We start from the raw sequence: 27,802 nt of genomic DNA on the forward strand, positions 1-27,802 counted from the left end.
TGCAGTTGAGATATAGCCAACGTGATAGGGCCCTCACTGACCCAACCACAGGGACACACACAAGACCTACATTACCCGGAGAAAGATATTCATCAGCATTAGCTATCATTCATCTCAAAAGAATGTGCTCGACTGGCTCAGAACCCCCCAAAAGTATTTTTGAAAAGTTGTCAATGGAGAAAGATAGTTTTAGAACCAGATGGTGTATTTACGACATTACCAGCAGGGGGCAATACTAATCAGTACTAATCTTTGAAATCTTTTTTCCTGTTTAAATACAAAGCTATTTTAGTAGATAGTAAATAAAGTATAATTACACTTGTTATAACACTTGATGAACCAGACTTTTTCTTTTACAAAAGACATTTATTGCAATTTCAAGCCAAGTTCACTTATCTATCCATATAATAATACAACACTGCCACCTAATGGCAAGACATGAAAACAACGATGAAATTTGGAATTATTGAAAAAAAAAAAAAAAATCCCCCACAAAGCTTGTGATGAGCTATGACTATGAAGAAGTCAGTCATTTTTCACTTGATAACTTCATAAAAAATAATTAAACGTACACTAATGAATCTCATCCTCCAAAATTCATCAGCTGCAATATAAACAATATTTCACATTATTACATCGTCACATGCTGTCTGTACTGTTGATGTGCCATAACTTATATATTCACTTATGTGGAGAGGTATAAGCTCTCCTAGAGAGATTTCTCATCTTTGATGATGTGGTGTGTGTTTTGCGAGGGACCAACCCCAGGTCTCCATTTTCGAAGTGAGAAAGATTAGTAGATTTCTGTTGGAGTTCACTTGGTCTGGAGTTGAAAGCAAGTATGAGAGTCATTAAATCACATTGCCATAAACAATTCTTCACACTATATTATGGTTATGTCATTGAAGTATAATACATTTTGTACCTTTTGATGTCAGAGACTTTTTTAAGATCACTTCTGCAAGCCAATTCAGTAAGAGCAGGACCTTTTCCTAAAGCTGCAGCACTGTCCAGCACAGCCAGCAACTTTTGCATCATCTGATTTCGTCTCACAATAACCTTCAGTTCCGAGTCTTGCTCTTTAGGGACCTCCTGTAACCAAAGCAGAGTAAGACTACGGTTTATTTACTTTTCTAAAGCACCGAATGATAATGTATCTTTACGTTCACTCTTACTGTTAAGGCCTCTTTTAGCGCTACAGCTGCTTCTTCAAGAACTGTCTTTATCTGTCCCGTCAGCGTCCTTTCCTCCTCAAGCTCTCTCCTCTGAGTCTTGGCTTCAGCTTTTGTTTGGTTCAGCACTTCTATAACTGTTGCATGTTTCTTTCTGTATGTGGTGGTAATACTATTCAAATACATGTAATAGAGTATTTCAAGTCATTTATTTAACTCATAAGTGACTTCAGGAGTCCTACCTGAGAGCATCAAGCTCTGTGGATACTGCAGAATGACTGTCCAGCAGCTCTTGGTGCTCCAGTTTAAGTTTGGCACATTTCTCAACTTCAGACTGCATTTGCTTGCACTTTTCTGTCAACTGATGGACCACCTTGAGAAAGAGTTATGTTTCATCTGAGCATTAGGCTATATAAAATACAAAAAATCACTTTAAATGCATGAAAGTACCCAGCTAACAAAAAATACACTATGTTCCAAGAATGTTTTGCTAGCATTCCCATTAAATTGTCCTAACATTTAAATTGTCCATTTTTAAAAATGTTTGAACTTTTTTTTTGGTTATGTGAATGTTTCAGAATGTTCAGAAAAAAAAAAAAGACATCCAACTAAAACGTTTCAGGACAAAACCATTCCATGTATGTTTTGAGAACATTATTAAACACAGATTACTTTGAAAGAATGTTCTGTTAACGGTACTGGAAGAACGTTTGTTTATAGCTTTGAGATAACCTTGCCAGAACATTATCCAAAGTTCTAAGAACATTCCCTGTTAGCTGGGTATTTTTTGGCTAAATTGGCAACCTTTTGATTAGCAACATTCTTCTTGGTTATTTCATGCAGCAGCGGTTCTGTAATGCCATTCTCTAGTTTGAGTTGCCTTTCTCTTGCTCGTAGAGCATCATTCTCCTTCAGCAGCTCCTGGGTCTTGTCTGAGAGCAGCTGAAGTTGTGCCGTCACAGAGAGGTTCTCTTGCATGGCCCTCATTGTCGTCTCAGGCATCTTTTGGTCTGACACCCGCCGGAATTCAGCTGCTACGGCAGCAACGTGTTGCAGCATTTCTTTCTTTAGCCTGTCACCATTCAATCAAAATGGTTAATTCTGTTTAATGTTTTTCAGTATTTATTATAAATGATTTATTCGGACACATCTTTTTTTTCTTTTTTTTTCATATGCCCTCGTAATCTTTCATTAAAATAACTTTCCCTCCCTCTTGCAGCAACTTATTTCTCTTCTCTGATGATGCGTTTACTGGCGTGAGGGCGGGGCAACCTGTCACTCACATTGACATCACACCAATAACAAACCACAATGATCCAACAATCCAATCAATTCCTAATGGGCAAGTCCCAGCCTACATTTTTTTCTTGTGCGAGAAGGATATGTGTCACAATAGAGAGCCTAAGTCCCTCCCCTCCGCTTCCGGCTCATGGGACCTTATTTCGGAAAAAATATGTATGGTAGTCAATGGCGAGAGACAACTTATCTTTTTATTCCGTCTGAACTGTGCCCTGAATTACACATATGATGTTTGTCAATTTAAAAGATAGTTATGAAAGTCAAGAAAGTCGCAGTTTGTCATAAAACAGAAGAGTAACATTTAGTTTTATGTGAACATCGCTCAATGAACTACATCTCTCGTCTCGCACTATGTACGTCACCAACAGTCTGTGTGCAGTCTGGTACAAAACACTCAGGACGGCGTAACGTTACGATTATAACGTAAGAATATAGAAAAAATGACAGACGTTAGCTTCAGTAAAGTTAGCTTCATTCATTGAGAGCAAAGGTATGACGTCACATGTGCGCCTTTTGAGTTTGTAGTCTCTGTAATTACGTATTTTCACAGTCTTATACCTCAACAGTTTTACATCAAACTGCGACTTTCTTGACTTTAAAATGTATCTTTTAAATTGACAAACATCATATGTGTAATTCAGGGCACAATTCAAACGAGATCAAAATATTTGTTGTCTCTCGCCATTGACTACCATACAATATTTTTCCGAATTAAGGTCCCATGGTGTTCCACCGGAAGGAGAGGGACTTAGGCTCTCTATATGGAAGAAAAGACTATTACAAGCTGTTTCATGCTGACTTTAATGTTTGTTAATGGATTAGCTAATATTAACTAATGGGACCTTATTGTAAAGTATTACCATAATATTTTTAAAGACTATTTATTGCAGAAATGTACACATATTTTTAAAACTATTAATTTTATCATTTATTTAATTCTTTTTTGTGTGAGAACTGAGAAGTTGAAAAATCTCTGCAACATAGTGAGTTCAAGGATTTGAAAGAACCTTAGTGTCTTTTGAATGCAGTACTATACATATATACCAAGCAACCGATCCACTTGTTTACTGAACAAATGCCTCTTTGTAATCCTTTACATTGCAATCATTCAGTGAAAATGGATGTTGAGTGTAAGATGAAACAATCTCCCGTTCTATGCTGATGATTTCAGACATCAAATAATGCACAATATTTATAAATGGGAGTTATTGTTGATCAAGTCACATTCAGTTAAGAAGGCACTCTGAACGATGAGTATGAACATGCTCACCTGTCATTGTCCAGTACAGCTTTTTTCTCCAGATTATAGATTTGTGCTTGATGCTCCTCTTTTTGATTTTGAAGCTGCTGTTCCAACGACCTGCGTTCAGCCATAAGCTTCTCTCTCTGCATAGAAAAGTCCTCCAAAGACGCCAGCTTACTGGCTAAACACAAAAAGGTAAACATATTTGAATGATGGACACTGGTAATCTTGATAGGTAGAAAGGTGCATTTAATAATACCAGCCACTTATTTGATCACATCTAAGGCCCAAAAAACATTTCTATTTTTTTCTTAGTGTGAAGAACCTTTTCCCAATACAAAGAACCTTTTGAGCAATGGAAAGGTTCCATGGATGTTAAAAGTTCTTCATGGAACCATCATAAGGAACCTTTATTTTTAAGAGTGTATCACACACTTAGTGACAATTTGTTTTCATTTTATTTGAAATTTGTTCTGTATATATGCAAATATGTGACTGCTCAGAAGCTTGTACCAAGCGTCATGTTCTCAGATGTGAATTTTTCCTTATTTTCCTGAAGTTCATGTCTAAGCACGCTCAGCTGTAACTCAAAGGACTCTCTCTCGGCCTCTTGGGCTTGCTGGTGTCTTGATAAAGTCTCAGCCAGATCATTCAGTTCATCCTCTTTTTGAGCCAGCGTGCGTTTCATGTAGAGAACTATGTCTTTCTTCCCTTTCTCCACATTATTAATCTTAGAGGATAAGTCCTTTTCTTTAACCTCCAATTCATCACATTTAAGCTGGTATCTGCAAGAAAAAAAGACAAGGTCACAGTCCTTAATAGCACATATGAGGCAAGTACTTCCTGTTGAGATATGACATGTTTGGTGAAGTATATTGTCAGGTTAATTATTAACATTATTCATTATAAACCAAAGTCTACTCCATTTTATTTCCCTCTAAGGCAGAGACGTGAGCTAAACGAATTAAACAATTGGCCAACTAGGCTAACTGATTTCTGAAGATGCGATTATAATCTTATATCTTTAAGTGTAAACGTACTGAAACTTCAATCAAGTGGTCAAATCTGTTTCGTCATTAGGTGAGTGTTTCCTCCATAGGTTTTTACTGTATAGGCTACAAGTAAAATGCGTTTTTGTTTTTGGGTTGTTGTTTTTCTCCAATTCTGAGGTAATGTCGTGTAAACATCAAAAAACTTTTATGTAATAAAAATAAACAACAATGTCAGTGGTCGTGATAACTTGCCAGAACTCTCACCTTTCCAGTCGCTCCTCCAAATCACGTATTTGAGCCCGAAAAAAGTTTTTGTCACTCTCCGTTAATTCTTCGCCGTTTTTCTGCACAGGCTCAATACTTTCCTTTTTATTTGATAGCCCATCTCCGCTCCCCTTTCCATTCTTTTTGGGAGGCATTGAACTTTTACGTGCTTTAAACTAAACAGTCTGAGAAGTAAAAACTTAAACAAATGCAATTGTTTCGTGTTGCCATGGACGTGAGGTTCGAGTTGTGTGTCATGCGCAGAGACGTGCGCAAAAAGTATTAGCCACATGTTGTGCTTTTTCGCAAAGCCTACTTTTAAAACCTCAAATTGTTGAAAATATTATACTAACAGGTTTGGCCATATTAAACAACAGTTTCACTTTCATTTCTGGTTAAAAGTCGAGCTGTACCACTCCCAATTCGGCCGATAGACTCATTCAATGTTTTATTAGGTAGCTAGCCTACTTCTATTTTTTTCTTAACCTGTTGGCCTCAGAATATTTTACATTTACTAACATGTACTAGTATTTAAATGTAATTTGCAATAAAAATCACTACAGCACTTTCCTAAACACCTGTAATACTGAAACCAATTCTTTTGCATATTGAGGAGGACAATTTGTTGTGCGGTTGTGTAAGTGTTCATATTGACTGCTCACAATTGGATATTTATTTTGTGTAATACACATTAGTATTGTAGCTCTAATATTTACACCGTTGAACAGAAATTAGTACAAAAGATGTTCAATAATGCAGTGAAAAGGGATACTTTTTACCCCACAAGTTGTATCCCACAAGTTATTTTACAAAATTGATATTACTGAGAATTTGCACTAAGCCCTCTTGTATGCTGCAATGTTAAGAATTCCCCTTTTTTAATAACAAAGGCTATAACAATCCATGTGTTAAAATTACAGCTAGTCACACTTTAACTGTTTTAACTATGTATTACTACTATCATTTGATACAATGTCATTATTGTGTGCACGTTGTACATTGTACTTATATTTAAAAATGCGTGCATGTAATTACAGCCGTAATTAAGTAGTTACATAATTAATGTAGCCTATAATTTACCTGTAAAATAATAGTGTTTATTGTAAAACATTTTATGAAATTGTTTGTACTTTTTGCACTTAATTAGGATATTTTACTTTTATTTTACAGTTTTTGTTTGGCAGCCAGTCAATTGACCGTGTTTAATATTTATATATATATATATATATATATATATATATATATATATATATATATATATATGGTGGATATATGGCCAGATGGCGCAAAGGGACAGTTGGCACCATTGCTCACTGTAAAAAAAAAAAAATAAAAAAAAAAAAAAAATAAATATATATATATATATATATATATATATATATATATGTATATATTTACAGTGAGCAATGGTGCCAACTGTCCCTTTGCGCCATCTGGTGGTGATTTCACGAATTATTATCTCCATTATTTTTGGAGATATGTGTCATTAAGAAAAAAAAAACTCTATAAATAATGTGTCATTAAGAGAAAAAAAACTCAATAAATAAGAGTATTTTTCCTGCATCAGAAAGTGATAATTTTATGGATATTATTTTAATTTTACAGAGTTGTGAGTAGCCTACATTTTAAAATAAAGGTAAAGGACTGTCATTTTTTTTAAGTTATTTTCCGTTATTTAGTTATTTAAAATCTGGATTTTTTACAGTGTAACCATACTATGAAACCTGCCCCTAACAATACTCGTATCCCACCAGCAGCAAAAGTGTTTTGCAAATTACAATGCAACATAAACATGAACGCCTAATATAAATTATGACCTTACCTTATTCTTTAAATCTCCATACATTTCTGAGGTTGGTGCATGTGGCTTGACATTTTCATAGTAGGCTAAATAAGGTTTATAACCGTTTTGGGTATTACGTTTTTATTTATTTATTTATTTTTGGCATTTTTAAAACCTCACCGTTAAATTCACTTTATAATGTTTCACAAAAAAATAGTTTGACCCACAAACGTGTATGTGCTTTATCTGCAAGCCGTGCCAGTCAGAGACGGGCTCAAGGAATAAAACAATGACCTGAATGACACCATGGGCATCTGCGAACATCAAGTTGGTTTTACTGAACTGTCTAAACAAAAGCTTGTTGCGTAAAATAACAGGCATTTTGTGAGTATGATGTTGCCAAGTTGGAGGGGGAGGGGTGAGAAAGATACAGAAAGAAACGACGTCATCATGAGACAGACACTGCAACATTGTAGCAAAGAATAATAGACGCGTTGCGTGTCAATATTCTGTGACAGTGATGGACTTCCTATGGACCAAATCTCTGTTAGTAGTAAATGACAGTTGAAGTTACTTTTAAAACTTTTATGAGAAATTATATAGCAATGAGTTATTCACTGAGCGCTGAGGTGAGATATTTTAAACGTTGTTAAATTATTTTAAATGTTGAACTGATCGGGTCTTCTGATTTTGGAACTAATCGCAGAATTTGCATTCTGTGTGTACAGAGTAACCACTGTGTATTGTCACATCATGATAGGGTAAAAGTTACAGTGTCTGTAAATGTTTGTGTTTATAGTGATAGATGGTGCTTGTTTATGTGTGTCTGAGAGGAGAGAGGTTTCTCGGTCCGGGGAGGGGACTCAGTCTGCTCATTATGTAACTGCTGTTTGGAAATGTGTTTTCGCGCTCCGCTTTTTGAGTCTGACATTCCTACAGTTCCATTGGGATTCCGTTATAAACATAACAGCGAGAACAGATCACAGAAGAAAACAGAGAGACAGCGTGCGTAGAGTACGTGTTCATCCTCATCCTGTCGTGTCGAACCTAGAACAAGTGAAGTGTCTGAGTCTAAGAAGTAGAGAGGAGGATGACTTTGGTGAGAATCCCTTTCTGGTAGGAGGTTATTTTATGGTTCGTAAAATGATGTTTATGGGACTCCTTTATAATGTAAACAAATTAAATTATTGGAGTAAGATGTTAAAATGTCTTCTGATATGTTTAATTATGTGTTTTCACATAGGCCTACTGCAAAAATGTTTAATTTTCGTAATGATTTCACAGAGGAAAACACCAAAACACAGTACGTGCTCATCCTCATCCTGTCATATCGCATGTTGTATTTGTGTCTGAGGCTCAAAAGTGCTTTATAGAGAAGAATGACTTTGAGAATCCGTAGGAGGCTATTTCATAGTTGCTGAAAGGTTGTTTTGAAGACGCCTGATTTATATTGTAAACAAATTATTGACCTAAGGTGTTAAAGTGTCTTTTAATATGTTTATGCCATGTTCATAAACATAAAAAATCTTTTCTTAATTAGTATTTTGACTTGTTTTATAGTATGTATATACCATAAAGAAACTATAAATACAAAGCAGTTTGCCATATTGCCAACTCTCTCTCTCTCTCTCTCTCTCTCTCTCTCTCTCTCTCTCTCTCTCTCTCTCTCTCTCTCTCTCTCTCTCTCTCTCTCTCTCTCTCTATATATATATATATATATATATATATATATACACACACACACAAAAACAATGCTTAAGAAATTCAGGTTTCAGGTTACATTTATAAGTCTCCAACATCATGTGTCTAACTGTGAACACCATGTGTTGAGGAATGTTTTTTTTTTTTATGTGCTGTTTTTTCAACCCATAAGGCTACATTCCGTACAGAGCGTTACATTTTTTATTGTGAAACCTTGAGAGGGAACTGGTGTTGTAATCTCTAAGATATTTAGGCTGTCTGGCATGGAGGCTTTTTGTTTGGGAATGGACGTTGCAGGCTGTTACTGGGTGTTGTCAGATGTGTCTGTGATCCAACAGTTAATGTTCTGAACTGTGTAACGGCATCCCCATAATACACAGAGGATATAGTGGTCATGGGAAAGAGCAGCATGTGTTTTTCCTCTGACAGTTTCCTGCCTTGGAGCCACTTTATTCTCAAATGTGAAGTTACATTACAAAAAATTGACATTAGTTGCCACACTGGTATAATTTGATAATTTTCCTGCATTTACAGGCATTCGGGTCCCATGGAAAATGGTGGTGTTTATGTAAAGGTAGGCTACTGCATGATACATGTAATATATTAACTTTGACAAATTTCAGGGTGACATTGTGACATTGTTAAGGGAAACTTGGCTGCATGGCTTTCAGTCATGGAGATCATTTAAATGGATATTCCACCCAAAAATGAAAATTCTGTCATAATTTAGTCACCCTCACGTTGTTTTAAACCTGTATGACTTTCTTTCTTCTGTGGAACACAAAAGAAGATATATTGAAGAATGATGGTAACTAAACATTTTCGCTTCACATTGACTTCCATTGTATTTTTTGTCCATACAATGGAAGGCAATGGAAGAATGGTTGCCCAAAGAAGAAAGAAAGGTAAATGATGACAGAATTTTCAATATTAAGTTTATTTTGCTTTTCTGATGACATTCCCTCACAAAGCTGTAGTCACAAAGGAATCTGAGAGCTTAGCCATAAACTGTAATTGAATTAAGATGGGTGACACAAAAGGGCTTGGACTGCTGCCCATGTCTTCAGAATGGTTGAGGACAAACAGGGTTACTGTAGGCAACCAACTGTGCCAAATGTTGCTGTTTATTTTAGGGCAACTGAAAATGGGCTCACATTTAAATAGAGATGCTTCACATTATACCACTGGTAGTTCTGTTGTAGCCTCTAGAACAAAGGCAGTCTTTTCACCATTACTGTCGTTTGTCTTTTGCACAATGTTTATTTAACATTCAGGACATTTTCCCATCATTTAAGTTCACCTATATCAGTTTTATTGCTCCAGATACACATAAATATATTGGATAATAGGGCTAGTTGATGCTCGTAAGACTTCACACTGTTATTAGCGATAATATATTGGCCTATTACAAACTGTAAACACAGTTACGTCACCTTAACAACCGACCAAAACTGCTCTAGACGTGATCCACCTGAGTCATTGGTTTCATAGGAAGTGGCTAATGATTTCTTTATTCTTATGGTTTTTCATCATTGCTTTATTTCCTTTAGTTTTCTAAAGAGACATGCCAACTGAATTCCCCATCAGACAAACTAAAGCAGGAGTTGGAGAAAGAGCTGAAATTGAGCAGCAGTAACTTATCAAGTCATGGCTGGTACCATGGTCGTATACCTTGGGAGGTGAGATTGTAAAAAAAAATCAAGATTGCAAGTTCTTGCTTTGACTAGGCTAGTATTTCATCTCAAAATACATATTGATATAATAAACCATATGACTTAATATTTGTTTCTCACAGGTGTCTGAGTCTCTCGTGCAACAGAACGGAGACTTTCTAGTCCGTGACTCCCTCAGTAGCATTGGAGACTATGTCTTAACCTGCCGCTGGAACCAGAATGCTCTTCATTTCCTCATCAGCAAGGTTCTGATCAGATCTCATGACGTATCTACACGAGCGCAGTATATTCTAGAGGAGGAAACCTTTGATTCTGTGCTGACGTTGGTTCATTCCTATGTTGGAAATAAAAGGCCTCTGACAAAGAAAAGTGGTGCATTGATTTACTCACCAGTTTACAGGACACTTCCACTAAGATACCTAGAAACCATGTTTGGGCTACCAAGTATGGAGAGCAGCCCAGTGAACTCACCAACCAGGCAGAAAGGAAGCCAAAAGAAGAGGGAGAGCATAACTGTGACAGAGGCTTTGGAAATTGAGCTAATAAGACCGCAGAGGTGAGTTGTATGATAGAAATTGTTTGTATTTGAGGTGAAGTGTTTCATTTCTCAGCCTTAATAGGATACTTATCCCAAAAAAATTAAATTCTCTTATCATTTACTCACCCTCATGCCGTCCCATATGTGTATAACTTTCTTTCTTCAGATGAACACAAAGATTTTTTAAACTCACTCTGTGTGAGTCCAGATAATGCAAGCATGAGACTTATAAACCAATGCTTCCAACTAACTGTCAAATGGGTTGACTCAAGTGGGAAGTGATGGTCAAGCATGTGTGAGATTCACAATCATATGACAGTTGGCCAGAAGCAATAGTTTTTTAAATATTAGCCTAGTATTTTTCTTGCACACACACCTATCGTTTAAAAAAGTAACATACAGTATGGATTACTGTCGTGTTCTCTTTGTGTGGTTTTTGAAGCTTCAAATTTGGAGGTCCAGTACACTTGCATTATCACAGAGATGGATTATTTTTCTAATTATCTTTGTGTTCATCTGAAGAAAGAAAGTCATTTGGGACAACATGAAGGTGAGTAAATGAAGAGAGAATTTTCCCTTTAAACAACAACAAACAGATCTGCAAAAATAATGACCCCTATTAGTTCCCCTATCTGCCATTGGTCAGTCAAACACATAGCCAGACCCATTTAAAGGGTTAGTTGAATGAAATGAACATTCTGACATCATTTACTCATCCTCACATCGTTCCAAATTGTAAGACTTTCGTTCATCTTCGGAACACAAATAAAGATATTTTTTATGAAATCTGAGAGATTTCTGCCCTCCATTGACAGTTATGCAACTGTCACGATCTCAGTGTATAAGTCCACAGAAGAAGGTCAGATGAAGATGAATTTAAAAATAAAAGTATTTAATCAAACAAATCCACAGGTGACATAACTGTTACGAACTGCTCTGAGACACAAAGGTTGAGATCCAAATGCAGCTTTTATTGAGTAATCCATAATCGTAATCCAAACACAGGCAAAGGGTCAAGCACAGGAAGGCAGTCCAAACAAACAAAAAAAAGCAGGCAGGCATGAGAAGAATCCAAGAAATAGCCAAGAACCATGAAACCAGGGAGAATGCTCAAGAGATGCAGAGTAACACTAGGCAAGACTTCACAGGGAATGAATGAGAAAACCAGGCTTATAAAGAGATAAACAAGGTAATTACACACAGGTGAATATAATCATGGCTGATTAGTCTGGGCAAAGGATTGTGGGGAATGGAGTCCGTGATAGTGTGGTGCTTGTCCAGGGTGGAGTATAATCACGGGGCACTCTCACTGGTGATCGTGACAATAACAGTGCGTTCTCGTACAAACTCGTAACACAAGTAATAACTGACAACTCAGGCAGAACTAAAACTGTGCGACTAACACTTTGACGCTTTAAAAAGTTCAAAATAGATTGTAAAACTAATCCATATTAATTGAGCGGTTTATTACAAATTTTCTGAAGAGACACGATTGCTCTATATGATGAACAGTTTAAACAGATTGTGACTTTTATACACTTATAAACCTTCTTCAGCGCACACATCAGATCTGGTAAACAGAATGCTCAAGCATGTTCGCTTGACGTAGGTTCGTATGTTCGCTGATCAATGTTTATAAGTGAATAAAAAGCCTAAATTCAATCTGTTCTCCATATAAAGCGATCATGTCTCATTGGAAATTTTGACTAAACCGCTTAATTAGTTTTACAATTTCTTTATGAACTTTTAGAAGCATCAAAGTAGTAGTTGCCTAGCTGTCAATGGAGGGACATAAATCACTCAGATTTCATTAAAAATATCTTCATTTCTTTTCCGAAGATAAATGAAAGTCTTAGGGATTTGGAACAAAAAAGAGGGTGAGTAACTAATTTTCATTTTTTGGGTGAACCATCCCTTTAATATCACACATTTCATACATAAATCTCATCCTGTAAATTATTAGGTTTTGTTTTAATAATAATTGATTGTCCTGTACTGTATTCCACAGTGATGTGGTGAGGAGTTTTGATGGCACCGTAGAGCAGCGCCTTGTAGTGTCGACTTCCCCCATATTAATGAGCACATGTAAGATTCAGTTCCCATCAAATCAAGCAAAACCAGACAATCAGAGAATAGCATTGTGACTGTGCACCTGCTTTTTCCTCTAGTGGCCAGGCGGCGACGGAGCCCCTCCGAAAACAGGAAGTTTGTTGTTGTCCCTTCATCACCTGTTCTGCAAAATTCCAGTGAAATACGGCTTTCTTCATCCCCCCCTGAAAACACTCTCATTTATTTGGAACCAACACTACATCTTCTGTCCTCCTTGACACATTCCCATCAAAACAACAGAGAGGCGAACCATCCACAAAATGACCCAGCGATTTCTCCAACTGACCCTGTTACTACAAATCATCCCTTTGTAAGACATGAGAAACAGGCTTTGGATCGCAGAGAGGAGTACGATGAGGATTATTTAGTGCCTTTCACCATAGACACAGTTTCCTGTTTCAGGCCTTGTATGTACCAGTCACCACTGCTGCCCCCAGAAAATAAACCTCTGGAGACCCACATGCTAAAAAGAGTGAAGGATGTCCTGTTTAAAGTTGACATAAAGACAATGGCAATGTATATTACCAAAGCTGACTGCATGGTAGGTTTGATTTTAGAAACTATTAATCATTTTAGATTAATTACTTTTCATGGATTAAAATAACAGACATTCATTAGTTCTGCACGATTTATCAAAATAAAACCAAAATTGCAATATGGCTTTTATGGAGATGATCAATGCTGCATTTACACACAGGCAGCTCATAATTCAGTGTTTTAGTTTATCATTATTGTTTCTTAAATACTGATTTTTTTTTACATTCGCAATTTTTTGTTTATTATTATTATAGTTATTCAATAGTCATACTGAGACATAATCACCAACTTTTTGGCCAAATTGTACAGCCCTACAAATAATCACAGTAAAACTGGAACTTAAAAAAAAAATCGCATTTTAAATCACAATCCAAATTTTTAGCAGAAATAAATTTGATTTATAAAAAATGTCCCCAAATAATGCAGCCCTGATATATTGTTATTATTATTATTATTATTGTGTTTGTTGTTGCTGTTATTATTATTCAAAACTTTTTTACATTTAATCTGGATATTCTAATTTATATTTTATATATTAAAAAAGTTTTTTTTATTTTTATTATTCACATTGTAAATCACATTTTTTTTTATCAGAAATAAAAACTTGATTAAAAAAAAAAAAATCTCCAAATCATGCAACCCTAATATATATAACCAAAGCAAAAACCATAATAATTGTTTTGTTTTTTTGCTTTGGTTAGTATTATTGTTGTTGCTATTATTGTTTTACATTTGATCTGGAACTTCTGAACGATTTAATATAATCTTTTTTCAAGTATTACCCTGTTTGTTATAGTTGCACTGCACTATGCTCTTAACAAGATCTCTCATCTTCACTCTCCAGGTTGCTCGAATTCTGGATATATCTGATGATATGATGAAAGGGATGGGGGTGAGTTCGGGAATGGAGCTACTCACCCTCCCACACGGACATCAACTCCGCCAAGATCTGCTTGAAAGGTTGGTTAACCCCCACTGTGTCCAATAAATTCTTCCTTTGAGATGACAGCCTCTACATTAAATTAAAATACCCGAATAACTCTTCCATGTCCCCTCAGGTTCCACACCATGTCCATAATGTTGGCTGTAGAGCTGCTGGGCTGCACTGGCAGTGCTGATGAGAGAGCCACCCTCCTGCAGAGATTCATCTGCCTGGCCTCTGAACTCAAGAGCAATTTGGCCAATTTGTTTGGCTTTGCCACAGTTATGAAATGCCTCGAATTACCACAGGTTAGAAGACTAATGGAAGCATTTCTCTTGAACCAAGAGGGAAAGTTTATCAATAAACAATTGATTTTTTTTTAATTAATAAAAAAGTAAATAACTTAATAAATAAAAATGTATAATAATAAAGCAATATGATGGACCTAAAGTACAACATCTTTGTTGATCCTGGAACAACATTCCAATCAACCAATCAGATTTGAGGGGCAAGTTTACAGTTTATATCAAGTTTAAGCTTAGCCTACAACCAGGTGCTTCTACCTCAGTGTTATTCGCTTATAATTTCCCTATGATTTTAGGGATGAGTAGGGTTAGGTTTAGAGGATAGGGTTAATACTAAATTTTCAGACAGGAATGTTGTTCCAGGATCAACAAAATATGTCTTACTTGGAAAATCACGGTGACCTTTTATAATGTTCTAATAAGTCAGTCTTCTGCTTTTTTTTCAGATTGCTCGATTGGATGAGACATGGACGGTTTTACGTCAGAAGTATACAGAAAGTGCTGTTCTTTATGAGAAAACCCTTAGACCTTCAATGAGGATGATGAATGATGGAGAAGGTATACATTCACACATACTACTCATCTAATGGCATTCATAATCTGAGACAAACAAAGTTCATGGACTGACCCAGCTATGTTCTCAGCTGGGCTGCGTTCAGCCCCGACAAAACATTGCACAACGTTTTTTAAACAGAAACGGTGATGCGTTGAACACACTGTTCTGATGACGCAAGAGTTGCAACTATGGCAGCTGAGAAGGCCATTCTTTGTGTTCTTTGTGAAGAATTTTCGGAGCCTGATGAAGTCGGTATAAATATGTGTTTAATACTACAAAATATGCCAGATGTTACAGTTACTGCACTTGCCGCCCAGAACAAAAGAGAACATCCCAATCGAGTGAAGGGATTGCTGAAACTGAAATGGAAGCACACATCTTACCTAATTCAGACTAAAACACATCTATTTAGCCTCACATACTGACTTTATTTGTAATTGTTTTAATACCCTGTATTTTCTTTCTCATTTTTAGGAAAAGCACTTAATTACCATTGTTTATTTCTATACCAAATGTCATACACTTGCAATGAAACTACATCATTATGTTGATATCCTATATTTTTACAATAAAACTTATGACAAACATGTCTTCTAATATCCTCAGTTGTTGCGTAGGCTATACCTGCATCGAACACATTTGTAAATTATTTCCTTGAACCCATTGTGCGAGTTCACTTTAATACCGCGTGCTTTATATACATGTTGCTGCTGATTGGACTGCAGTTCTGACACACCCACCAAACAAGAGAAAACGCATCTCAAACCCCGTTGCACACCGGTGCACGCCGTTTCCAGGAAACATGACGTTCAACCCGGAAACCGTACACTGTAAAAAAAAATCCCGTAGTTTTTACGGAAAAAAACTGGCAGCTGGGGTTACCAGAACAATTCCGTAAAATATACAACAAAACAGTAATTGCTTTTACCGAATAACATGTACATTTTACAGTTTAAACCAGCATATAACACACTGGAGTTCTGTTATATTTACTGGTTTAAACTGTAAAATGTACGTGCTATTCTGAACAACATGTCAATTTTACAGTATAATCCAGTAAATATAACAGTAAATTTCAGTAATATGATATAAAGTTAATTTACCGTCCTATTGAAGTATTAATATCTGTTTTGTACACTGATAACCACCAATCACAGCAGTGATGAGAGTCACATGATCAATCAAAGCTCAACACAAGCAGTTCTTCCACAAGAAAGTTAATACTAATATATATAGAAGCTGCACAGTGACATTCACACAAACATTAAACACCATCATGGTAACACATGAAATTTTAAAAATGCAATAAACATTAATTTAACAACATTAAATGTAACATAAACCCCTAATGTACATAACTGATTAGAAAAAACGAAGAAAACTATGAAGAAACAAACATAGTTATTTCAACAAAAATACATCAAATGTGAAGTGTCACAGGGAATTGTGGGAATGTCAATTTACGGTTTTTCACTGTAAATTATACAATGAGTTGTTTTTTCACTTTCAAAAACTGTAAATTTAACGGTATGTTACAGTAAAATTACATTAAATGTACCGTTAGATCTATCACAGTTATTTACCGTATATAGTACGGAAACTTTCTGTTAACCAATTAACAGTTTTTCACTGTAGCATTTTTACAGTCTTTTACCGTTAAAATTACGATCATTTTTTACAGTGTAGCAAAACGTTGCGCACCGTTTTGAACTTGAACGTGCCCCTGATGTTCCCATTAAGTTATGAAAAGTAAATAAGATAAGAACGTTATGGGAACATTCTATTTTTAATTCAAACATTAAAGGAATGTTACTTTTGAATGTTCTCTTAACATTTTTGAACAAATTAAAACAATAAGCCCCAAAAAGCCGTGGTTTAGCCTACAGTGAATTTAGAACAGCTAAGTTGCTAAGCTCATTGTTAGACATGAAGCGGAGCGGATCAAATATTAATGTAGTTCTTCAGAAAGAACTTAGACGCTGCAACACACAGACACAGAGGCGCAGTAATACTGATGATGTTTTAGAGTATCCTCTTGTTTCCAGGTGCATGGATTTCACAGGTGCTTAGCCTGCATTGTGGTTCTGGAAGATGTTCTCCGTAAAATGTGCAGCACACAGACAAACGTTGAGGTTATAATGTTCAGGAACAGTGTTTAAAATGAATTGTAACCACTCTCATCAGCCTTAGGAAGGTCAAACAAATGAGTTTTGTAAAAGGGGTTGAAAAAACAGCGTCTCTTTGACATAATGACAACACTGCCTTCTCTAACGCAGCTCAACCAGGCCTCGTCCCCTTTTGTGTGTATGCCGTGGACACAGATATTTAAATAGGTAACATTGTGACTTCGTAAGATCCGGAAAAATGGCGTTGTGGTCCAAATGAGCAGTTCGTTGTAGTTCTTGGACAGTGGATTCTGTTAAATAAGAGATCTCCCTTTGGAGTGGACTTTGAGCTTTGTAACCTTGCAGATCTTTTTTATGTTCAAACAGCTACATTACACACAAATGAAAAAGCATAATAGGAGCCCTTTAAAGATTCTGTGTGCTTACCATTTCAAATTCTCCAGTGACAACCTCAAACTCTCTTTCAGAGATAAGTGAACCCACAGAGACAACGTTTCCCCATGTGCTTCCCCTGCTGTCTCTTCTTGAAAGGAGTGTTGTGACTCTTGATGAATCCGAGTCATGGGAAAGTGCAGACACTGGAGTGGCCATGGTCTTGAGCCATCTGAATGCTGCACGTACGATTGCGTGCAATGGCAGGATCTTCAGTGCTAATGCAGAGGCCAAACTGCAGGGTAATGCTTTATAACATAAACAGTTTGTAATGGTTTCTGCATTTAAGGGCTATTAGCTATTAGCACTTTTATAAAGACAATAAATGGTTGCATTTATATTTCTTGTAGGCTACCATATGACTTTAAAGTCACAAATATTAATGTAATTGTAATTGAACAAGTCCAAAGTTAATAAGTGTTGTAAAACATACAATTTGCATGCTATTAATAAAAAAAAGTGATTTAATTCATTCAATACGCCCAGTGAATGTGTTTAAGGTCATGTGCAAATAATGTTGCTGATTTTTTATTTGCAGGGTTTCAGGAGGAAGCGGATGTTCGGGAGGTCTTCCTCACAGAGTTTCAGATGCGTCTCCTGTGGGGAAGCCGTGGAGTGGAAAGAATTAAAGATGAACGTTATGCAAAATTTTATGAAGTGCTAACAGCTCTGTCTAACAGGCTTGAGCTTTCTCACTCACCAAAATGACAGAAGGGATGATAGCTATTCACATATTATTTACAATATATACACTGTTTTGTGAATGTATTTACCCCCCACACACACACACACACACACACACACAGGAATAAGTAGGGCATGTATGTCTGCCACTGTACATAAACTGAACACATTCTGCAATTTTAACTTATTTGATTTTGGTTGTTATTGGGTTTTTGTGTTATTATTTCAAGAGGAAATAACTTTAACTGTGCTAATATTGTTAGCTTTGATCTTTGAAGTATGTATTTAATTGCACTTGTTATTGGTTATATAATCAATGACCAAATAATGGGTAATATTTACTCGTTGGTAAACTTTTTGGAGATTTTAATTGTATACATTTAACGCTACTGGGCTATTTCATACTTACACACATCATTTATAAATTAATTTAGTTATTTCAATTTAGTGTGGTACTATATTCAAGTGAAATGTTTGTTTATCTGATTTACAACCTACTTGTTTGAAATTGTTGTAGGCTATATGTACTTTGATACCAGTCGCCACATCATAGTCAAATAAAACTTGGGTCAATATCTTATGCCTAATTTATATAACAGATTCAGAATCATATTTTACTCATTAGGACCAATTTATAATTCCTGCATAGGTAATAGGTTAAGATGATTTATTTAATGTGCTAATGATGATGATGACAACACCGAACACAGTTGTTTATGTGAAAAATAGGCCTATAGTGTAGCCTAACAATACAAACCGTGTATTAGCACTTTAGTTAGCTACTTCTATACTGGTCGACCTCGTTGGCCTACTAGTAGTCATTCTTAATATCGTTATTTTGAATGAATTGTTTTAATAAAGCTTGTCTGAACAATTCGTTTACGAACTAAATCAGTCCAAGCGGTTCACGAGTCACTGAGCCGAGAACGTCTCGTTCGAACATGTCTGATGCGTAACGAGACGAAAAGAGTGAGCTCAGCTGCCTAGTAGTGCCTACACTTCAAATGGTAAAAAGAAATTGCATATCGGGAATGTTTAGGCTACGACTTGATGTATCACACATACGAAAAATGTTTGTATTTGATAGCGTTTTATTTTAAACGTGCAAAATTATGCAAGGTGATGTAGGCCTAAATAAATTGTGTAAATGCAAATTATATTTTATAGCTTCTAAATTATGTTTTTATGAGATTAATCATGGCTGCAAATTGAACTGGAGCACGTAAAATTGCAGTTAATACCTTTATTAATAAAATGTAGACCGATTGAAAAGAAAACGCAATAGGCTACCAAAGGGGGACAGAGGAAAGAAGTTCGTCTACATACATTTAGGTGCTTTTAAAACATTACATGTTTTCAGTGCATTTTTGTTTTTATTTTGTTCCTAAATGTTTATGTATAATTTCAATCATTTATAAAATGTGAAAATTTTGGTTTGCAATTAAAGAGCCCACTTTTATTATGTATATTTTCCTAATAAAATAAAACTGCATAATATATTGTTCTTTACATTCAGTTATCATGCTGATAATAAAAAAAACACATCAAATGTTCACAAATTTCTATCATACACCCCAGCTTTCAATCAATATAAATTTCTAATTATTTCCAAGATACGTAGATACAGTGATAAAACGGAAGCAAAATAGTTTTTTTTTCTTCCACAAAATTCACAAGTATAAGCAGAAATACTTACAGTTTATTATTATTATTATTATTAAACGCCGGAAGTTTGGGGTCACATAATGACGCAATTACGTCATGACGTAAAAGAATCAGTGAATTGTCCTTTGAATGAACTGCTCGAAAGAACCGATTCGCGGAAATGTGTGACATCAGTTGTTGCCCTCTAGTGTCTGTGTGGAACCATAGACTGTGTGGAACTGTAGTCGCGCTTCCGCCATCCATCCAACTCATCTTGGAGCTGTGCTCCGAGCCTGTAGCAACCATGATATTTATACTGTTCTTAATTTATTGTACTCCCTTAGGTACCGGTTTCGAGATAAAGTCTATTTTTTGTTCAATATCTGAGAGCTGCGAATGTGACTACAAACCAGACATAAAAGGTAGGTGTGTATGATATTAACAACAGCTGTCTCTTCAGTATAAACAGTTAGCGTTAGCTTCTGTAGTACTAAGTTACTCTGCCAGCTTCAGCAGAGGAAACTAGGGAATTTCTTTCAAAATAAATATGGGATCCATTTCTTAATGTACCGAATACAGCATTGGTGGTGGTGGTGATGGTAGGTGACAGCTAATGACACTAAACATAAACAAAATGCTACATAGTTTACAGTGTGCACGCATCTTTCATGTGTATAAAACACATCACTGCAGCGAAAATGCATTTGAGATACAATCCATTTAATGTTAGCTTACTTACAACTTGCTAAAAAAAAATGTTTTAAGCCACACTAAAAGTGTTACACATAATTATATAGCCTACGTCAATTTAGCTGGAAGTGTGACTATATAAATATTTCAAATAGTAACACAAATGACATTCTCGTATAACAGTAAATTCATTGAAAATGTGCACCAATAAAATGAAAATTAAACATTCTTTATGACTGACATTCTGATGAATAGTAAAAAGCAATCTGTTAGCATTCCCCTTCATTTTAACGGCAGTCAATATTTGCAGACCTTACTGAATTGCTTTGTAATGATGTCATTCAATATCTGTCGAATGAAGATCTTGTGACATATGTTCACGCTCCAGTGTAACAGCTGTGAGTAAAAGCACATTTTTATTTACAGACCCCTTCACTCACCTCAACTGTGTCTTGTGTTTTTACAGGTTTAGAGTGGGACCTTTATAAAAACCTTTATGGTCAGCATATGGCTCAAGACATTGTCTCAGAAGCAGTGATGAATTTTTTACAGAATGAAAACCCAGACAGACCACTAGTGCTGTCTTTCCACGGAGCATCCGGGACTGGAAAAAGTCTGGTCAGCTCTATGATTGGACGATATATCTATGGAACGGCTATGGGCAGTCCGTACATCCATCAGTTTGTTCCCACATTGCACTTTCCTTTAGCCAACCGGGTGCAACAATACAGGGTACGTGTATATTTCTTGATGTATTACAGAGTTGCCAGGTTTGCGTAATAAAACTAGCCCAATGGCCAGTCAAAAAATAGCCTAAAACTAGCTTAATGACCCTATCCCAAATATCAGAACTCAGTACCTAAAATACATATTTTACAGTTATGTGTTTATAACCAATGAAATAAACTTGAAATTCACTATATAATATGAATTGTAAATGCATTTTGTTTTCATAAAGGACCTTAATAGGCTTCCTACCAGTCTCCTTCCCTCACAAAACTCATCATCTAGTACACAAATGTAGAAATGGGAAAATATTTAAATACAAGCATTCCAATCGAATGCAATTTTTGCAATACGTCAAACCTTTTAACCCGGGGCAACCATTTAAAAGAACCGCAGACTTGGCAACTATGGATATTTGTTGTACACTGTAATATTTATATCCTGTCAAGAAATGAATGCAGATTTATTTGTTCTTTTCTTGCTTTGTGCGCAGTCAGATCTAAAACTCTGGGTCGAGAGAAACCTCACCGCTTGCGCTCGCTCAATCTTTATCTTCGATGAGATGGAGAAAATGCCTCCTGGTGTGATTGATGTGTTAGAACCGCATTTAGGCCCCTTTCATGTTCTGTTCCAGACAAACTACCGGAAGGCGATTTATATATTTATCAGGTAAGTCTGAATGACTGAGTCATATTTGATATGCTTATTATGAACAGGCTTTCATCTTAATCAATATTTTTTTTCCAGTACTGCAGGTCAGGAGGTAGTTAACAAACTTGCGTTGGAGAGTCGACAGGCAGGAAGAGATCGAGAGGATGTTCGCCCCGATGAGCTGGAGGACAGTATCGCTGACGCCGTGTACAACAACAAGAACAGTGAGTGTCGTGGGTCTTTCAGCTCAGTCCTGTTAATGATAGCTGCTAGTCACAGTGCTTCATGTGCCTGTTGCACAATTTTCAATCTAATCTGTGGATGAACTTTGTTTCCCAGGTGGGTTCTACCACTCCAGAATAATTACGGAAAAGCTTATCACTCGTTTTGTGCCTTTCCTTCCCTTGCTTCGGCGCCACGTGGAGCGCTGTGCCCAGCGGGAGCTCTGCCAGCGCGGGGAGTGTCAGCGTGCAGATGTGGCATCGTCAGTAGGGGGCGCCATGATTTACACACCAAATGACGGACAATATTTCTCCAGCACCGGCTGCAAATTGGTGCCGGCTAAAGTTAACCTGTTCCTTTGAGGATGCTCTTTAGGATCTTCACAGCACAAAGCCTTTTTTGGGTTTGAGAAACATCTCTGGTTTTTGCAGTTTTTAATCAAGCAAGAATAAGCCAGTTGCTAGTTAATACAAAGGCAAATTCAGAGCTGACCTCTTTTATACTTCTCTGGGACACTGAAACAATCTACAAAACACAAATGTTCAGTGTGGAGATCATTACAAATGAAGTACTCTCTAAACTTCAGTGATTATTTATTTCATCATGGGTTGACAATGAAACTAAGTGCTGTATTTCTGATGCTGACCACAGGGTGGCAGCAGTGCCTACTTGAAGCTGGGGTTTTTGTCCCACAATACCTTTTGTTGTTGTTTTTTCCCATAAAAAAAAAAAAAAATCGTATTAAATTTGTATGTATAAAAGCTTTCTTTTATTATTTAAACAGATTTACTTTAATCAGAAAATGGAATCGATCAGCTCCTTCCGTACGATGTAAATAACGATGTCTGAATTTGATAGTTTACCCAAAATTTAAATTTGTCATCATTAACTAACCCTCATTCCTCATTCCAAACCTGTATGACTTTATTTTTTTATGTGGAAATGGAACATAAAATATGATATTTTGCCTCTTGAGAATTTTGTGGTATCAGATCAATTTTGTTCTCTTGTCTTTAAAAGCCATGTTGTCAATTGCCAGATTTTAAATATTACTTAAATAATTATTTTTTAAATCTTTTTATTGTGTTTTTTTGTTCTCCGTACAATATAAAACTCACAGAATGTTTAGAACACAAAACAGCATTAAGTTCCTTTATTTAATTCTAAACACTAAAGGGAAAATAAAAGATGTAAACATGAAGTGCCCTGAATGCTATCCATATCCAATTGCAGTGTTATTCGTTATCGTTTACATTGTACAGTTATTCTGCACATTCATTTAGAATACTATGCAATGAGATGTAAATATGTTTTAAAGAATAAACTATTTTCTTAATGCACTTTTCTATTCATTGATCAACCATATGCCATGTTGTTATTTTGTTTTTCTTTTTAGTTCTATTTGAAACATGTACATGAATACAAAATGAAAAGAAGAAACGGCAATAAAATCAACGTTCATTTTTTTTTTTGTGTGTATTTGATCATTTTAATCCACAAGATCATTTTTCACAATGCTTTGAGCATCATTAGTATAAACTGAGCTTTTCATATTTTCAAACCCCATATACGACCATTCCTAGTCCCTTACTGTGTGAACGTTGAGAATGGACTGCATGACACAAAGCCTCCCAGCTCCCTCTGACAGTCCTTCTTCCACCACTTACCAAAGGATATTAAATGTTTCTCAGCAGGAAATGTTAGCAGGTGTTAGGTGGTCTGTTGAAGGTCCGCGAAAGCGACACCGTGACTGTGAGCTGGACATTAAGCCCTTTGAAAACATGTTGAATTTTAGTGGATAAGCTCTTAAAGCTTTCCCTACCATTTCACCTGCAAACAAAGCACTAATACCCACTTTGATGACTTCATCTGCCCCATCCCAAAATACCAAGAGGAAGTGTAGCGACAAGGCCCTCACCTTGGGTGGCGTCAAAGGAAGGATTTTCAAACGTTGCTGGACTGTTACAAAAAGCAAGATAATAGCAGACTGACCTCCTCCAAACCTCTGCTCTTAGCTTGACCCCTGTGCTCCCGTTCACACGCTCTCCAAGGCGGCTGCCCTCGCCTGGCCGCTGGCCCCTTCAATCGGACACCTCTCCATTCTGTCCCAAATCAGGTCTAAAAAGGCACAACATCACCCCCTCCGCCGGTCCCCCCTGGCCTGGCTACAATGCCCCCCACCCCCCTCAACATCTGTGAGCACCCCTCTGTCTCCTCATTTTCTCCCTAACCGCCCCATTATTGGCCGTCTTTCACTTGTAAATGTGCCCAGCCACAGTGCTGATGAGGTCAGGCCGGAGTTAGCGGCCGGCGGAGGGGTGGGACGGAGGATGGAGCGGGCCCTGTGTGGCCCAGAGATGAAAAACAATCAGCACACTGAGCAAAGTCCTTTTGAGGTGCATTCAGCTGAGACGCTCGGCTAAACCAACTTTTGCCTCTTTCTGCATCGCTTATTTGGTTTGTGTATTTGTGAGACTCAGTAGTGTCATTATTAACATTATGCTTATGGTATATTGCTTGTATGTTTCGAAGACACTCGTAATGAATTTGTAATGTACTTCTAACACAAATAAAGTACACTTTAATATCACTAATCAAGCATGTAATTAGTCCCTACACAGGCATATACTTTTAAGTATACTAAGTATACTTGCGTTTACTTAAAGTATACTAAGTATACTTGAAGTTGGTCCAATGTAGTACACAAAAGTACACTAAATACACTTAAAGTTATGCTTTACTACAATTTAATTACAACTAAAATATACGTAGTACAACATTAGTTGTTTCAAAATAGCACACTTCAAGTTAACTAATCATTAACACACTACTGATAATTATTCTGGCTGCAAGTATACTTAGCATTATTTGTTTTTTCACCAGGGCATAACTGAGGGGTGGCTCTGAAACCAATTAATCTATTTCAGTTAAACTCAACAGATAGCATAGCACATGCTAAATGTAAGTTGTTTATTACGTAAATGTATGTGAGCTATTATAGACCATAGGGTACGTTTACACGACAACGATGTAGGCAACTAAAACTGGAAAAGTTTTTCCTTTGCGTTTTTCGCGTAGACAACGTTATCAAAACGATTCCCATTCACACAGATCCGCGAAAACGATTAAAAGCGCTGTATTATGCATGGCATGCCAGGCAACTAGTTGGTGATGTCACTTTGTAAAGAAAAACTATGTGGCTTTAGACTGAACATGTAATACGCATGCGCATGACGTCACCGTTTTCACAAATTCGCGTTTTTGTAGTATACACAGAGATAACGGTATCGTTTTCAAAAACTTGCACTTTCAATCCTTTTTTAAAGTTTGCGTTTTTAGGCCTCCAAAACGATGTTGTCATGTAAATGAATGGCCAAAATGCATAAAAAGTCGTGTAAATGGCCCCTTAGTCAGATTAGTGAAGTGACGTGAAGGAAAATAAAATATTTTTATTACATGGCTTGGTTGAATTCTAATGTAGAATGCGGTCTGTTATTTCTTGATAACAGACCGCTGCTAAGTATAACACACCGTTGCCATGAAAAACAGAACGTTGCTATGGACGCAGGATTCTAACCGTAGAGACGGAACGGACTATTTTCTTTAGCGGAAGCAATACAATCGTTTTTAAATCAATAAACTCCTTTTTAAATCAATATTTTGTGTCAAATTATTGATTTATTTGGTAGGTAGCCATGTAATAAGCGGGATAATGGCTTTGCGTCGGGGTCCTGATCAGCCTGTCGGGGTTGTATTCGCTATAACAACCGCCTAGCTCGCTCTACATTATCCCTTACATAACACAAGCCTATGTGAGTTATTACACCAGCAAGACAGACTGACAGAAACGTAAAAATAAACGTGAATTTAGGCTACTTTAGTTTTGTACACATTGTCATGTTAATTATAATCAAATGCATTTTGTTTTATTGACCACAATATTATCATTGATATTTGTTTGAGAAGGGCACTTTTGATTAATTTTGAAAAAGGGCTGGGGCTCGAGCACCCAAAGCCAAGAGTCAGAATCAGACGAGAATCAGAAAGACAGAATCAGACGAGTAAATGATTCAATTAGGCTATACCCATTCATAAATACAGTCGTTTGCTAGGTTAAATGAATTAGGATTTTTGAACAAATCGGTTGAATAAAGGATTCAACTCCCTCATTAAGATGGAGACGTGCCACCACCTACTGGCGGTGTTAGTTTCATAGTTTTATTTCATTTTTTTCAATCATTTCATATTTCTACATTAAAAAAATGTAGGCCTACATTTAAAACATTAATCTCTTAACATAATTTATACAATTATAATTTGCTGTGTAAATCCATGTCTAAACAGCCTGTGTCAATCTAAAAATGGATTTTATTGATACCGACTTCCTTTTATTTGGTCATAATAGCCATACAACCGTGTCTTTGCATTCTGATTGAATTTGTTGACTAAATTTAAGAATCTGACATAAGAGGACTGATAGCTATGACAATGCATTTAAAAATACTATTTTCTCTTGCCTTTATTAGAGTCTTGATCTTTTCTCAACCGAGAGAGCACATCATATTGTATTATAATGACTATTTAATATTAGCCTATACCACTAAACTTTGTATTAATTGTTCTAGGAATCTCAAAGCACATTTTAATTTTTGTGTAATTTGTGCTACCCCATAATGATGTTTGTAGCGTAAGTATAGGGCCCAAACATAAACTCAAGCCCAGGGGCCCCCAGTCCCCCCCAGTCCCCTTAGTCCTGCCCTGATTGTGCTACCCTGGTCCCATAGTTATTGCAACTTCAAAAACAATAGGCTGAATTAACGCAAAATAAATAAATAAATATTTTTCAAAAATAATAATTTTAAATTACACACAATATTAAGTTGATGAAATGATCAGCATTAGTCTATAGCATATGTCAACAGAACTAATTCTAGCATTTTTTAAAAAAGTTGCAAGCTTCTGCCAGCATTTTTGCTCATTTTTACAAAAGTTTAATGGCCCCCAGAATATTTTGTTTTATGAATCTCTGAATGTACAATTTATCAAAAGAAAAAAGAGACCATCTGCTTTTAAACAAACAAACAAAAAAAATCTTATAGGCCTACATGCATTCTTTTTTAAATTTATTTTTTATCAACACTTGAATGTGGGTAAGTTTCTTTAAAAAAGCACAATTTTGAGCAAAAAGCTGAGAAAATCGTGTTTTGTAGGCCTACGTCTGGATCTGATACAGAACGATTATCAAAACATAGATGGAGTAGATAGAGTCCATCGACACCCCTTAATGCTGCACAGTCCTGGGTCGACATTTCATTCGGTAACGTTAGGCAGTTTTGATTTATATGCTGTTTGATGTTGATAATCGCGTTATTTTAAATGTGCATCTGCTACTGCTTGTTTCTGCTTCTTCACGTGTGTTTTGATGTGGAGATTCTGTACTCTTACAGAAGATGCCAAATAGCGCCCCATACCGTGAAAGCCGGAAAATTCCGTCAATGGCGGGGAAAGAGTTAAAAGGTTTAATTTAATCAAT

At 36.3% G+C, this 27,802-nt stretch overlaps 3 protein-coding genes across 10 annotated transcripts; 2 read left to right on the forward strand and 1 right to left on the reverse strand.

Annotated features, from left to right (window-relative positions):
• Positions 1 to 355: 355 nt before the first annotated feature.
• Positions 356 to 5,254, reverse strand: cfap157 (cilia and flagella associated protein 157). The gene is made up of 8 exons (XM_084114827.1): positions 4,971 to 5,254; positions 4,228 to 4,499; positions 3,742 to 3,895; positions 1,977 to 2,244; positions 1,415 to 1,545; positions 1,176 to 1,326; positions 926 to 1,092; positions 356 to 823 (listed from the first exon to the last, which is right to left on the reverse strand). Exons 1-8 carry the CDS (start codon positions 5,123 to 5,125, stop codon positions 682 to 684), a joined length of 1,440 nt encoding a protein of 479 aa, XP_083970953.1. The 5' UTR covers positions 5,126 to 5,254; the 3' UTR covers positions 356 to 681.
• On the forward strand, positions 4,653 to 18,911 carry sh2d3cb (SH2 domain containing 3Cb). Of its 8 annotated transcripts, none has more exons than XM_084114818.1 (12): positions 7,474 to 7,852; positions 8,038 to 8,056; positions 8,989 to 9,028; positions 10,005 to 10,133; positions 10,250 to 10,683; positions 12,674 to 12,750; positions 12,834 to 13,315; positions 14,156 to 14,271; positions 14,370 to 14,541; positions 14,985 to 15,096; positions 17,688 to 17,894; positions 18,191 to 18,911. In XM_084114818.1, the coding sequence occupies exons 1-12, from the start codon at positions 7,537 to 7,539 to the stop codon at positions 18,358 to 18,360; spliced, it is 2,274 nt and encodes a 757-aa protein (XP_083970944.1). In that variant the 5' UTR covers positions 7,474 to 7,536; the 3' UTR covers positions 18,361 to 18,911. The 8 variants fall into 8 exon arrangements, with proteins under 8 accessions (XP_083970948.1, XP_083970949.1, XP_083970944.1 ...); XM_084114819.1 differs by having other exon boundaries at positions 7,619 to 7,869; positions 7,997 to 8,056; XM_084114820.1 differs by having other exon boundaries at positions 7,776 to 7,852; positions 7,997 to 8,056.
• A 1,279-nt stretch (positions 18,912 to 20,190) lies between these two features.
• tor2a (torsin family 2, member A) lies at positions 20,191 to 23,735 on the forward strand. The gene is made up of 5 exons (XM_084114828.1): positions 20,191 to 20,402; positions 21,137 to 21,402; positions 21,890 to 22,065; positions 22,144 to 22,271; positions 22,387 to 23,735. Exons 1-5 carry the CDS (start codon positions 20,285 to 20,287, stop codon positions 22,629 to 22,631), a joined length of 933 nt encoding a protein of 310 aa, XP_083970954.1. The 5' UTR covers positions 20,191 to 20,284; the 3' UTR covers positions 22,632 to 23,735.
• Positions 23,736 to 27,802: the final 4,067 nt, after the last annotated feature.

The sequence above is a fragment of the Abramis brama genome (genome assembly GCF_963993115.1).
Source record: "Abramis brama genome assembly, chromosome: 5".
Classification (NCBI taxonomy): Eukaryota; Metazoa; Chordata; class Actinopteri; order Cypriniformes; family Leuciscidae; genus Abramis; species Abramis brama.